Genomic DNA, 12971 nt, shown 5'->3' with positions numbered 1-12971 from the left:
TTCATGTTGAGTCCGGAACATTGCATGCAAAAGACACACAGGTGGAGACGCCGCTGGGAAATCTGCAAAAAAACAAGAACACTCCTAAAGCGAATGACTTTCCCTGTGGCTCCCCTGTGGGCTCCTCTGTCAGACTCTTCTCTTCTTTATTTAAAGTTGCATATTGACATTTATCGTGAGAGGCCAGTTCATATATATACTCCTTGCAAGTGTCTGGCAGGACAATAATACTTCTGGACATGTAAACACCAAACATACTGTCGGCTTTCATTGTGTGCACATTACATGTCCTATGCAAACCATGAGGAGGCAGGACAGGCTACCGCTGAAGGTGTGTGAGTGGACGGGACGTCCGTGCAGGGGGGGGGGGGGGCAGGCCAGTCCTCAGCTGATCTGTTCCTAAAGGCTCCTTCCAGGCAAATGTAAATCGACCTTTCCAGTCCGATTCTGCTGCATCAGTACTGTTATTACTTATCTTATCTTTTTCTTTTTTTTTTTTTACGTGATCTGATCCAGGCCAACTCCTGTCCTTCCACTTTTTCTATAACTGAGGCTTCAGTGTGACACCGGTGCTCTGGGTGAGGCGGCTGCTGCGTGCACAGCGACGCTCTCGTCCCCGGGAGCTGCTGAGTGAAAGGTCTGACCTCTGGTGATCGTAGACACTTGTAGTAACAGTGCCTTATCGCAACAGTTGCACTACGAAATGCAACTTGGGTCGAGCAGCAGAGACGCCCTTCACAGGTCAGAGCCGCTCATACGCAGATCAGTCGTGTGCTTCTCAACCAGGGGGGCCGGAGACACATCTAAGATCATGAGGAGATTAAAGGGAAAGTTTCATATTTTTTGGGGTGGGGGAAACACTCTTTACTTGGTAAAACATCAACAACAAACTACAATGTGTTGTTTCACCAACTGGAGCTCTATCTTGACTCTCTAACATTTCATTATTTGCACAACTCAAACAAACAGTGAGAGGTGCTGGCACTTAAATGCAGAATCATCTCAGCAAAACTGTTAAAACGATTATTTCCCCCCCGATAATGAAAAACGAATTAGGTTTCTTCCGGGAAAGTATTAGAAAGATAAAAATCTTAACGAGGAGAAATTCACAACTGGAAGATAAAATTCCACCTGTGACCAGTAGATAAAGTTGTGTGTATGTGTGTATGTGTGTCTGTCTGTGTGTGTGTGTGTGTGTGTGTGTGTGTGTGTGTGTGTGTGTGTGTGTGTGTGTGTGTGTGTGTGTGTGTGTGTGTGTGTGTGTGTGTGTGTGTGTGTGTGTGTGTGTGTGTGTGTGTGTGTGTGTGTGTGTGTGTGTGTGTGTGTGTGTGTGTAATCCTGCCAGTCCTCACGGTTGAGAATCACTGATTTTAGAGAAATGAAACGCTTGAATTGTAGATTGAAGTGTCCGGAAGCTTCTCAGCTGACGAGAGAAGACGAGCCACATCAGCAGGTTGTTGTTGTTGTTGTTGTTTTTTTACCTATTTGAAGCTGAATTGTGGCCAAGTGTTAATTATTGTGCCTGTGAGCTCGAGCGCCTCCTCCTGCATCACATCAGAGCCGATCTGAGTCCTCTCTCTCTCTCGCTCTCTCTCTCTCTCTCTCTCTCTCTCTCTCTCTCTCTCTCTCTCTCTCTCTCTCTCTCTCTCTCTCTCTCTCTCCCCCCCCTGCCTTTTCATACTCGTCTTCACACATCTGCGCTGTGACAGTGAACTCCTTCCACGGCAGCTGTCTCTGGCAGACGCGCACACATTCTCTCCTTTCACACATCTGTGTCTTTCAGACGGAGCGCAGCCTTTGGTGCGAGAATCGAGAAATCGTTTTTGTTTCGCTCGAGGGGGGGGGGGGGGGGGGGGAGAAGAAAATCCACTCAAGGCAAACTGAGAGAAAGTGAAATTCTTAGTATTTAAATGATTTTAGCAGATAGCGAGAGTTTGTCTTATAGTGATTGTGTTTATATGCAAGACAGAGTTGGTGTTTGTGAAATATACCTGTGTAGAAATCCTTAGTGTGTTCAACGGCGTCGTGTGGGACTCTGAAACCTGCCCGGGAGGATTTATGATCAGAGCCCCGGTCACAAGTCCTCCTCAATCTCCTGAAGAACTAACTCCAGACACACGAGCGAGGAAGAAGCATTTAGAGAAGAAGGGATCGTCGGCAGCTGGAGGAAGATTTTTCATGGAGCCGTTTGAAGCTCATGACTGATAGATACTTCTAAAAAAAATGATTATAGGCCTGAAAGTACCATGTCTTTCATTACTGAGTCATCTGTGGATGGTTTTCTTGATGAAATGATTGTTTGCTCTGTATAATGGTGAAATAATAGTGAATGTCCAAACCCCCCAAAACACATTTTATTATGAGAAAATAAGCAAATACTCACAGTTAGAAAAAAAAAACAACTGGAAGGGCATTTTGTAAAAAATAATTTTGTTGGAAAATTGCTAAACAAACAATTGATCATTAGAATACTCGTCGACACATTTTCTGTTGATAATCAACTCACTCTTCCAGCTCTGGATACTTCCTTTTATTTATTTGTGTTGTCTTTTAGCAGGGATGGGTGACGTGACCACTGGGAGATGCTGTAACGTCTGTGGCAGTATTGTTTCTGTGAAGTAAATGTAATTACTGAATATTTTGTTTCCCTCCAGAAATCCAAAAGAAAAAACCAAGAGCACTTTGGTAGATTTGTCATCGAAGGTGTTTGAGGACTGTTTGTACCGATGGCTTCGAGTCGCTGTCACCGAGAACAAGAATGTATGTGACCGATAGAAGAAGGGACGTTTGTGTTGAAGCAGATTTTAAAGGGAAAGTTGAACTTGTTTTATTTTTAGCTGTGCAAATTTTGCAGGCTGACGAGCGAAACTGTCGTCCCTGTGGCTACTGTGTTGAAATGACCTGACCTGGGATCAGACCTGAACCAAGCTCTGGTCCATGTGTTGAATCCTGTAAACAGACACAGAACGAGCTCTTATTTATGTTCACTTTTAGTATCAACACTGTGATTCGACGTGTTTCATTTGATTTACTTCACTTCTTTTTACATGATCAATGTGTCTGGTAAATAAACAATATTGTCTTATTATTATTTGTCTAATTATGTTTTATTGTTTGATTCCCTGTGTGACTCTGTTCTCTCAGTTTATCCACTACAATCACATGTAGTGTATGTGAGTATGATTGTGCGACTGGATGAGACACAAACAGTTGTAGGATCTTGATTTTGTTGTCTCTGTATGTTTGCAGGATTTTACAAAAACTACTGAACTGATTTTATTGGAGCTTGGTGGTAGGGCGGGGTTGGGCCACAGAACAACCCATAACCTTTTATGGTTGTAATTTGATTAAGGCAGCACATCCAGGCATTTTCATTTTTATGAATTTCGCAATAATGGATGCATGGATCTTGATCTGGCACATTTAGGGGATTTTTTTTTATGAGTGTAATGTTTGATGCAGCCTGATTAAATTCAATGGGACTGTTGGGCCTCGCTGGGAGTTCTTGCTGTTATACTGGGAGGAGGCGTCTTGTGAAAGAAGAAGAAACATCTGGATGAAAACAATATAGTTTATATGGTGGATCACTTACTTTTTTGCTTTGCTCACAAATGTTGAATGTTTTTTAGCCATGATATCGGTGTGACCCAAAGTTCCTCGTTAATATTAATATCTAATATAAAAAAAGGTATTTAGAAATTAGTGTTTAGAACAGGAAACCTACCCTCTCTCTTTTTTAAATATGGCAGAACAATTGAGTGTTATCTGTTTGGAACCATCACAGTGTTTGTGTGAGATGAAGATTTGACTCAACGAGGTACAAAGACTGACTTCCTGCAGCCAGCATCTCCTAATCTGTCATTAGATACACGTGTTAACATGTTAGTAAGAATGCATCCCATCATTCTGGGGTGGAGCCCTGAGAGAGTTCAGTGTGTGAGATTTAGTGACATCTAGCGGTGAAAAAGGCTACTACAACAAATCGATTTCCCCTGGCCTAGACCTCCTCTTCCCATCATGAAGGAGAAACCCTAGAGGCCTTCAGGTAATGAACAGGCACCAAAAGGCCCAATGGAACACGGAGGCTTCTGTGGAGAAGGTCCTGCTCCTGGTGTAGATATAAAGACTCATTCTAAGGTGATGGAAAAACAATGATATCTGCCTTTAGAGCAGCGGTTATAACTGAACAGATATAATACACAGACACTCCTGATTGTGACCACATATACTGTAAAGTATAGTATAATAAGTATAATACAAAGTAAACTTTAATCTTAAACTTTGTAAATAGTAGCTGGAAAAAATAATCTTGACTCAGGATTGGTTTCTTGGATTTTTCCAGAGCTTTCCAGTCCATCTTCAACTTCAGAGGTGATGATGACAGGATCTTGAGTATAGATTTAGATAAATTACCTACTTTTTTTAAAAGAGTCATCATGTAGATAACACTTTAATTCAATTGGTTAAATTGTGTTTTTATGCCAGAGATGAAAAAACATAAGTAGCAACAAGAACGAGACAGACATCACGTCACTGTTTTATTCACATTCTATTTACAGCATCTTTAGAAACGTCAGAGAAAATCACTGCAAAGTCTCTGACAAAACTTAAAACTGAACTTTCACATTAAACAGAAAATATTTAACATTCATCACATTTACAGTCACCTTATGAAAACATGAGACAAGGAAATAGTGAAGAGAAGAGAAACGAGGGATTTGTACCATTATAAACCTCACACAATATAAAAGAGTGATAACAAAAAGACAAATTACAGTTTACTAAACATCAAACTGAGGAGAACAGAGTATTTTAATCTTCATCATCATGTTGCTCTCGTCAGTCCAACTCTGCTACAGTCACGTTGTTAAATCTCCATCAGAGTCTCAGAGAAGCAGGAATAAAACCAGTCGGAGTATTTTTCCATTTCGTCTCAACATCCTTCATCCAGGGTCAGCTCCTCCAGCTGCTCCTGAACCTCCTCTGCATTCTCCTGAACTTCCTCAAGCTGAACCTCCTCCAGCTGCTCCTGAACCTCCTCCAGCTGCTCCTCAACCTGCTCCAGCTGCTCCTGAACCTCCTCAAGCTGCTCCTCAACCTCCTCCAGCTGCTCCTGAACCTCCTCAAGCTGCTCCTGAACCTCCGCAGCATGCTCCTGAACCTCCTCAAGCTGAACCTCCTCCAGCTGCTCCTGAACCTTCTCAAGCTGCTCCTGAACTTCCTCTGGATGCTCCTGAACCCCCTCCAGCTGAACCTCCTCCATCTGCTCTGTCTGTGTCTCCTCTTCCACTTCCTCCTGCTCGTGTTTCTCTGCTCCTTCATCCATCTGCTCCTCCGATGCTTCAATCTGCAGCTCCTCCACACTCTTCACATCCTCAAGTCCATTCTGCAGCTCCTCCTCTCTTTTCACCTCCTCACGTCCACTGTCCAGGTTCTCCAAGATCTCAAAACAGCCCGAGTCCCTGGGCTCCTTGGCCTCCTCTGCAGATCTGTACTCCTCCTCCTCTGCCTCCGACTCATCTTCAGCTACATGAGACAAAGACAAACATGTTTTAATACAGAGTGTCTCAATATAATCCCTTTGTAATAATGCTGGACTCCAACAGGCCTTTTCATCCTGGTCAGATAAACACTAAAGCTGCGGTAACAGATCTGTTTGGCCACTTGGGGGCAGCGGCTGTGAAATTGACATATCATCAAATTTAAATGTGCCTCAAGAGTAATAAATTCATGTCAGGTGCCCCCTGGGGGTCAGTCCCGGTACTGATGGAATATGTAGGTGCAGAGATGGTCTCGACACGATAGAGGACTGAAAACCACGAGCTGTTTTTAAAACCCTGTATCTGTTGCTGCAGGAGAAAGTGATTAAATCATGTCTAATGATTTGGACGAGAAACGAGCCGAGATATTAGAACCGGGTCGAGTTTCTCACAAGCGACGAACTGCAAACTTTGAGTTTAATGCTGCCATCTGAGCAATGAAACGATGGAGCTCATCTAATAATGGAGCTGAGGCAGAAAAATATGATGGTGGCATCATAAACTCCCCAGAAATACATTTCTACACAGACTGAATGTGACTGAAATCTGTACTGGGACCATTAGTGCCTCATTGACTTTCATAGGGATGTTTCCTCCTGATTTTATTGAAATTATATTAGATATTTTGTTATTGTGTCATTGTGAAAGATCCTGATCTTTGCAGCTTCACAGTGTGTGAACCATAGACTGTAGATGGTGTGAACCTACAGTCTCTGAGCAGCTCGCTGGCGCTCAGGATCTTGGAGCGCTGCTCTGGATCAGTGATGTTCAGCTCGTTCAGGTGAGACTCCTTCAGTCCTGCAAAGTCCTCCAGACTCTGGAACCCGTGCATGGACAGTAAAGAACTCAGCTCCTGTGAGAGAAACAATTAAAGTGTTAGACTGAGATACACAAACTGTCAGTTCTTCGCTCTGCTATCAGACGGTGTCTCGTACCGTCAGGCCCATGCTGTCCAGCACCTCCTCCAGGGTTTTGGGTTTGGACCTGACTCGTTGGCTTTTGCTGCCGCAGCGTCTCCTCCTGACCGGGGGGCTCTCGTCAGGCAGGAGGTTGACGTAGATGAACTTGAAGGAGCCCATCTTGTTGTTGAGCTTCCCGGTCCAAGTCCCTACAGGGGGCTTCTCGATGATGTAGATGATGTCTCCTTTCTGTAAGAGACATGATGCATGAACGTCTCAGCTCGGAGCAGGAGATATAAGGACACAGATGAAAGGACGGACTAAAAGAACCCGAGAGAAACAATTCTTTAGCGAATCTCACATTTTTGGTTTAAAAACCTGACCCATCATCTGTCCAGTTACTTTTTACAAACTCAAAATACTGTTATGATCACATGCACGGAAAACTTAGAGAAGCAGAAGACAGGATGACTAACTTTGAATATTTTAAATACCAGGTAAAAATGAATCACAATGTCCCGTCTTGTCTCATTTGGTTTACAAGATCACAGGGAAACGTCAGAGGGCCGAGGGACGAATCAGAGCTGAGGAAGACGAGGAGCTTCCTCTGAGCCTCACCTGGAGTTTCAGTGACTCCATGTCGTAGGGGCTGGGGGTGAAGTCAGTGTGAACCACAGCTCGACCACAGAACGGCCCGGTGTAAGAGACGCCGCTCTCCTCCAGCCTCATGCTGTCCCTCTGACAGTATCCACTGTCCAGGCTCTGTCTGTCACTACCTGACCGGGACAGACAAAAGCACGGTTTACAAGAGGGCTTCTCAAACCCACAGGTTCCTGGATCAGTGTTGAAGGGACCTCTGCCTCACAGGGACACAGATGTTCACTCACTGCCTGAGAGCTGGCGGGAGACGGGACTGGGCAGGGTGTCCTCTGACCCCGAGGAGCAAACAGACGTCCTCTGTCCTGCGCTCAGAACCGGAAGCCAATCAGAGATGGGAGACGTCTCCTCTCCGGACTCCCCCTGGAGACACAGAGAGGGTCAGAAGTTTTATTGATTCACCCTCAGTTCATCGAGTAGAAGTTTATCACAGTGGGAAAAGCAACAGCACACTCAGATATAATGTAATAACACACAAACATTCAATGAAGAAAAAAGCCTTATTAGTTTATTATTGAAATATTGAAATTCTCTCTATCTGGTCAGTGGTGAATGGGAGCAACAAGGTCACACCAGGAGAGCAACAATCCTAAACTAGCTTAATGAATTCTGTCAGTGCAGAACAAACGAGTGAGCAGGAATAAATCAGGTTCAACATCTAAATGTAGTAATAAGTAAAAGTAGCAACATTCCTGGAGAATATTCCAATATAAATAAAAGTACTGCACTGAAAATGATACTTGAGTCAAAATTATAAGTGTCTTTAAGTATCAAAAGAAAAATAATCAAAACAGAAAATACCCCTGTGTGTGCTATATGCTTCAATATTTATTATAAGAGCTGCTTTAATGTGTAAGTCACATAACAGTTGGGCGAGGTGCAGATAAGTTACTTGATATGCTGTTGCCTAGTTGCATCTGTCAGTTCTCTATGACTCTATTGTAAATCTTGGTAAAGTAACTGGTAAGTTCGAAACCGTAAAATAATTGTAGTGGAGTAAAAGTATAAAGTGGCATGTATATGGAATTACTCATGTAAGCGGCTACATTTTGTACTAGTACTAGATTTTTAGAGTAAATGCACATTTCCTAATGCAGAGAATCACACAAAGGGAGTTTCCTGCCTTTGACTCAAACTCTTGTCCACTAGATGGAGACAAGTTTGATCTTCCTGTGAGAACAACATCACTACTCAAGTGTGTTGTAGTATCAGTAACAATCATCCAGATATCTACCATAAAAAACCTCTGGTTGTAAACGTATAGGTTTATATATATATATATACATTTTGACATGTCATTCAGGTAAATATGAAATGTCCTCACCCCCTCCTCAGCCAGAGCCTTCTGCACCATCTTGGACGTCTTGCGGGTCATCGTGCGTGAGATGACGTTTCGCCATTTCTTCCCCAGTTTGCTGCCACTTTTCACGGCTTCCTCTGGTGGAAAATCCTCTGTGACCTGGGAGGAGAATAACGAAGAAAAACTATTCGAATAACTTGTTGACAAATACACACAAGTACAGTTTTTGATTATTTAAAAAGAAAAATACCAGAACTGTGTCAATGACATAAACTCAGTCTCGGTGGCTCACAGTGGCCTCACTGGCACTTCTCACACGAGAAAACCTTTGTGGTCGTGAGGTTTGCATAAACAAACTGCTGAATCCCACACAGCCACATTTACAAATGCAAAACACACACACCACACACAGACACACAAATACACACACCTGCACGTCTTTGTGGCCGCACAGTTTATGAGAACGCTACCTGACATGACTCTGTCTGCAGGGTGCACGGCCCTGAGCTCCTTAATGGAAGCTAATGACGTTTTGAATATTGCTATGAGGTAGTTGATGTCTAGAAAATGTTTTGGTCAGAAGGGAAATACAATCGAAATGCTGTTACAACATAAACTCAGGAAATGATTTAGTGTCGGCTGAACTCTACTTCAGCTTCTACTAAAGAAAAGTTAGAGACACAAAACAGCTAGAGGGGAATTTACCAAAGCTCTTATCTTCTGTGATTCTAATTCAGAAATCTAATCTGAAATTATCTCGTCAAACCCGACGTTTTCAAGTTTTTTGTGAACGTTTTCTTGATGAAGCAAAAATTATGCCTGAAACAGTGACTTTGTGTATTTCAATTACAGATTCAATGGCCGTGTTTATTTATTAAATATAAACATAATCGTGTGAATCAATGTTTATGTTTATGTATAAGTTTAACTTTATTCACACAAAATCACTGTTAAGTTATTTGATTTATTCTCAGTAATTTACCACAGAAAACACTTTGTTAAATGTGACCCATGTGAAACTGTAACATGAACATTAAGTACGTAATGGAAATACACTTTTTTGGAGTGGAGGGAGATGCTGTTTATTTTCAACATGCAAAAACTACAGTGACACACACACACACACACTCATACTCACACACTCACAGCTTCTGTCTGTCTGACTCAGAGGCTCTATGCTCGACTAACTAGCGCTGCAGGACATCCTGTCTGCCCGCTGCTGTCATCTGCTCCTGTGCAACACTTCTCTTTCTTACTTCCTCTCCTCTTTTACATCTCTTGTCTAATTTGTCTGTCAACTTCCAGGCACAGCGCAAATAACGTTACCGGGAAGTTATCAAAGTTCTGTCGATCAAAAAACAGTTTGAACACACATGTGCAGCCGGGCGTTAAATCAGGAAGCTGCTCCTGCTCGGCCTCTGTGCAACTCCAGTTCTTCTGGATGCAGAGTCGATTCAGGGCGAATGAGGGACAATCACATCAAATACTTGTCTTCCAGGAACTTAAAATACAAAGTTTAAAGGCAATCAACTTCTACTGTAAAGAACGACTTCCGTGCTGCGACTGATTGTGATTTTGTGTGTTTTAATGAGTCTGTTGAAGAGTATAAAGACGTGCAGCTTACATTCTCCTCCAGTGTGAACTCCTTCTCCGACACAACAGGAGAGGTGGGCTTGTGCTTCATGAAGTCCTTGAAGCTGCTGGACCTCTGCAGGGTGAGCTGCAAACACACAGGAAACTGCGTTAGCTGGAAATCAGAAATGACAACAGCTCGGAGAAGCGTTACAGGGCGAATGTGTTACAAAGAGGTTCTAGATAGAACGTTCTGGATCTCAAACAGTCGACAGTGAAAGAGCCTCGGGGGCCGTCAGCAGGAAAGTGTCACATCAGTTGGTTGTTGGCTGCAACATGAAACACATCCTTATCTCCTCGGATGTGTGAACAGACTGAATGTGTTTGTTTCTCAGAACAAGCAACTGCCCGTTTCTTCTTAACCGGTTATCACAGAAACACTCGTGAATCCTGTGTGAAGCTGCATCTGAAACATGTTTATAAACGTAGCTGAGCAGTTTAGTGGAACACACAAAAGAAATGATGTTTGGTGACATGTGAGTTTGATTTCACGAGACAGGAACACGTTTCTACTCTTAATTTGAAAAAGGGACGGATGAAAACATGTAATCCTCTTTTCTGAGTTGGAAAGTTTGATATAAGGCTAAGGAGTGATTATTATTTTCATTATAGATACATCTACAGATTGTTTTCTTGATTCATCGACATAAAAAAAAAAATCCTCATTAATGACAAGGAAAATGGAGATTTGCTGGAAAAAGGACAAACTATTATCTCATCATGAAAATAGATACTAGTTAATAAGAAATCAAACAGTGAACTATTTCAAGTTAAATCCTGGATCCTGCATCTGCACTACATATATACATTGAAGTTCAGTTGTAAATTGTTAAAAAACTTTCTGCACATCTCTGAGCTTGTTATGATCGTGGTTGATTCTTGATTCTGAAACCACAGGAAACGGGCAAAGCTCCAGCAGCTGCCAACAGCCAATCATTGCACCCATGCAGTCAGAGCTGGTGGCTGATGGTCTGTCTGTGACTCACCTGAAGAATCAAACCAACAGTGCAAACAACATCTAATAGGAAGCAGAAGCTTTGGTTAAATGTCAGGTTTTTCTTCTGCCTCCCTTAATAAAGCTTTGTGATAAATGATGAAATGCTGACTTCCTCCAGCCTACATTTTTTATTTCTGAAAACCACATTTGGAGACGACCGCGAAGAACAAAGCCGGTGAGATACGTAATGAGGAGGTGTGAATCCAACCAGAGGAGATGTGGATGGAAACTAGAGGTGCCGGTGTTGGGCGTAGGAGGATAGGCTTCATGCCGGCAGCAGAAGCCACAAAGCCTTTTCTGACTCAAACTACATCTGCAGCAATGATTCATCCTCCAGAATACAGGAACCAAAAGAGCACAAAGGATAAGTGGAGGGTGGTTTGACTGCACATGAAACTCCTCAGTTTTAGACAAAAGATCCTCCTGGACTTGTTTGGAGCGTGTTTGTCTTGAGGTGACGTCCTGATCTGTGACAGGTCCCTCTTCATAATCACAGATATTTACATTTATAAAAACCTGACAAACTTCTCTTCCTCAAGTTTAAAAGAAAAAGAAAGTGATGAAACTCTCAGCTCACCTTCTTCTTCGGCTGCACCTGCTCCTTCTCGGATGCATTTGAAGGCTTTCGCCTCAACATCTTGCTCCGTGCTCGTCAGGTCTGTCAGGACAAACGGTCGGGAGGGAAATCTGCACCGGTGTCAATCGCTCCGAGTTTGTGTCGCTGTGCCAAGAGATTGAAAACACTCAGAGGAAGCTGCAGCCAAGCTGCACAAGCTGAGAGGAAGTCACATGTTCACACAGAGAACTGAAGAGGCAAACCCTTGTGTGGCTCAGGTTTACACACCCAGAGCATCGGGTTTGTTACATGTGTGTTTTTCAGGCTCATGTGTGAGAAACTGAAGTTCACTGTGGGTCAAAGCTGAACTGACAGTGAACCTGTCACTTCTGATGGTCAAAAAGAAAATGATCAACACTGGTTCTTCATATTGTGAATAATCAGACTCTGATTGGTCATATTTAACACATCCAGTCTGATAAAAGCCCCAAAGGTTCATGGATGACAAACCTCATGATGCAGTGTCACTCAGCTGGAACTAAAACAGCAACAGGAGCTCAGACCTCTGCTAACTCCACACCACACACTCATACACATCAGTTCCCTAGATTTCCCCCGATTCAGGCATCAAGATTCACAAATGGTGAAAGGTGACAATGGAAACATTTTCCTGGATCTGAACCTTTTTTCTGGACGCGTGACTAAAACCAATGGTTTCTGTCTCGGCCTGATCTGGTTTCATGCAAATCCGTTCCCTCGTTTTTTTTGTGCATAATCCCGCTGAGAAAGAAATAAAGAAAGGAATAAACAAACAAATACAACAGGGAGGAGGTGATGTTTTCAGCTGCATGAACCTGAGAGAAGTTAATGAGTGGTATCCTAAGTGTGCTGATATGGAGTGATGAAGTGAGCTGGGGGTGGATGGCTTAAGAGTGGAAGTGAAAGACCTCCAGAGACGACACATTTAGAAACTGAAGTGTGACAGGTGCAGCTTCAAGAGGCCATAGCATCACAGAGGATGGGTAGACACGGAATGGTTTCAGACACAATTGAGTTGTGAGGTCTAACACACGCAGCCTCTACACACACTACTAGCTGAGGACATCATAGAAATGTCTGTGCTTATGTATCTACACTAAAGGAGAGAGGGAAGTCCAACGCTTGTTATTTTGGTGGGGTAGTAAACCACGCGAGAAGACGGTGCCCTATTTCAATTTCCTGTTGTTTGAGAGGCAACAGTCTGATGTGTCTGCAGATCACGAAGCCGTGAAAACCATAAACAATGCGTGAGAAGACCTGAAACCAAGAGGCAGCGGTGGAGACGTATTTAGATCCTCCACTCACGTAAAAGTATCAATACTTCACGTTAAAAAATACTTGTTTATTCAAT

General features: G+C 43.0%; 1 protein-coding gene and 1 long non-coding RNA gene across 3 annotated transcripts; one reads left to right on the top strand and one right to left on the bottom strand.

Moving 5' to 3' along the window:
* The first annotated feature begins 13 nt into the window (after positions 1 to 13).
* LOC133958936 (uncharacterized) lies at positions 14 to 3088 on the top strand. The gene is made up of 2 exons (XR_009921746.1): positions 14 to 422; positions 517 to 3088. It is a non-coding gene; the product is annotated as an uncharacterized LOC133958936 (long non-coding RNA).
* A 1437-nt stretch (positions 3089 to 4525) lies between these two features.
* Positions 4526 to 12971, bottom strand: sash3 (SAM and SH3 domain containing 3). Of its 2 annotated transcripts, XM_062393865.1 has the most exons (9): positions 11603 to 12971; positions 10021 to 10116; positions 8421 to 8555; positions 7327 to 7459; positions 7058 to 7215; positions 6476 to 6688; positions 6249 to 6393; positions 5099 to 5526; positions 4526 to 5056 (listed from the first exon to the last, which is right to left on the bottom strand). In XM_062393865.1, the coding sequence occupies exons 1-9, from the start codon at positions 11660 to 11662 to the stop codon at positions 4934 to 4936; spliced, it is 1491 nt and encodes a 496-aa protein (XP_062249849.1). In that variant the 5' UTR covers positions 11663 to 12971; the 3' UTR covers positions 4526 to 4933. The 2 variants fall into 2 exon arrangements, with proteins under 2 accessions (XP_062249849.1, XP_062249848.1); XM_062393864.1 differs by having other exon boundaries at positions 4526 to 5526.

This window comes from Platichthys flesus, chromosome 8 (genome assembly GCF_949316205.1).
Source record: "Platichthys flesus chromosome 8, fPlaFle2.1, whole genome shotgun sequence".
NCBI classification, from domain to species: domain Eukaryota; kingdom Metazoa; phylum Chordata; class Actinopteri; order Pleuronectiformes; family Pleuronectidae; genus Platichthys; species Platichthys flesus.
Note: the sequence above shows the minus strand (reverse complement) of the source record. Positions and strands in the feature narration are given on the sequence as shown.

What these genes read in the sequence shown, in the direction of transcription:
- sash3 (XM_062393864.1), bottom strand. Translation starts at nt 11,662, where the DNA reads ATGTTGAGGCGAAAGCCTTCAAATGCATCCGAGAAGGAGCAGGTGCAG. An exon ending in TGGAGTCACTGAAACTCCAG is followed by an intron (nt 6,689 to 7,057) that starts GTGAGGCTCAGA and finishes TGTCTCTTACAG; the next exon opens with AAAGGAGACATCATCTACAT. An exon ending in CAGCGAGCTGCTCAGAGACT is followed by an intron (nt 5,527 to 6,248) that starts GTAGGTTCACAC and finishes TGTCTCATGTAG; the next exon opens with CTGAAGATGAGTCGGAGGCA.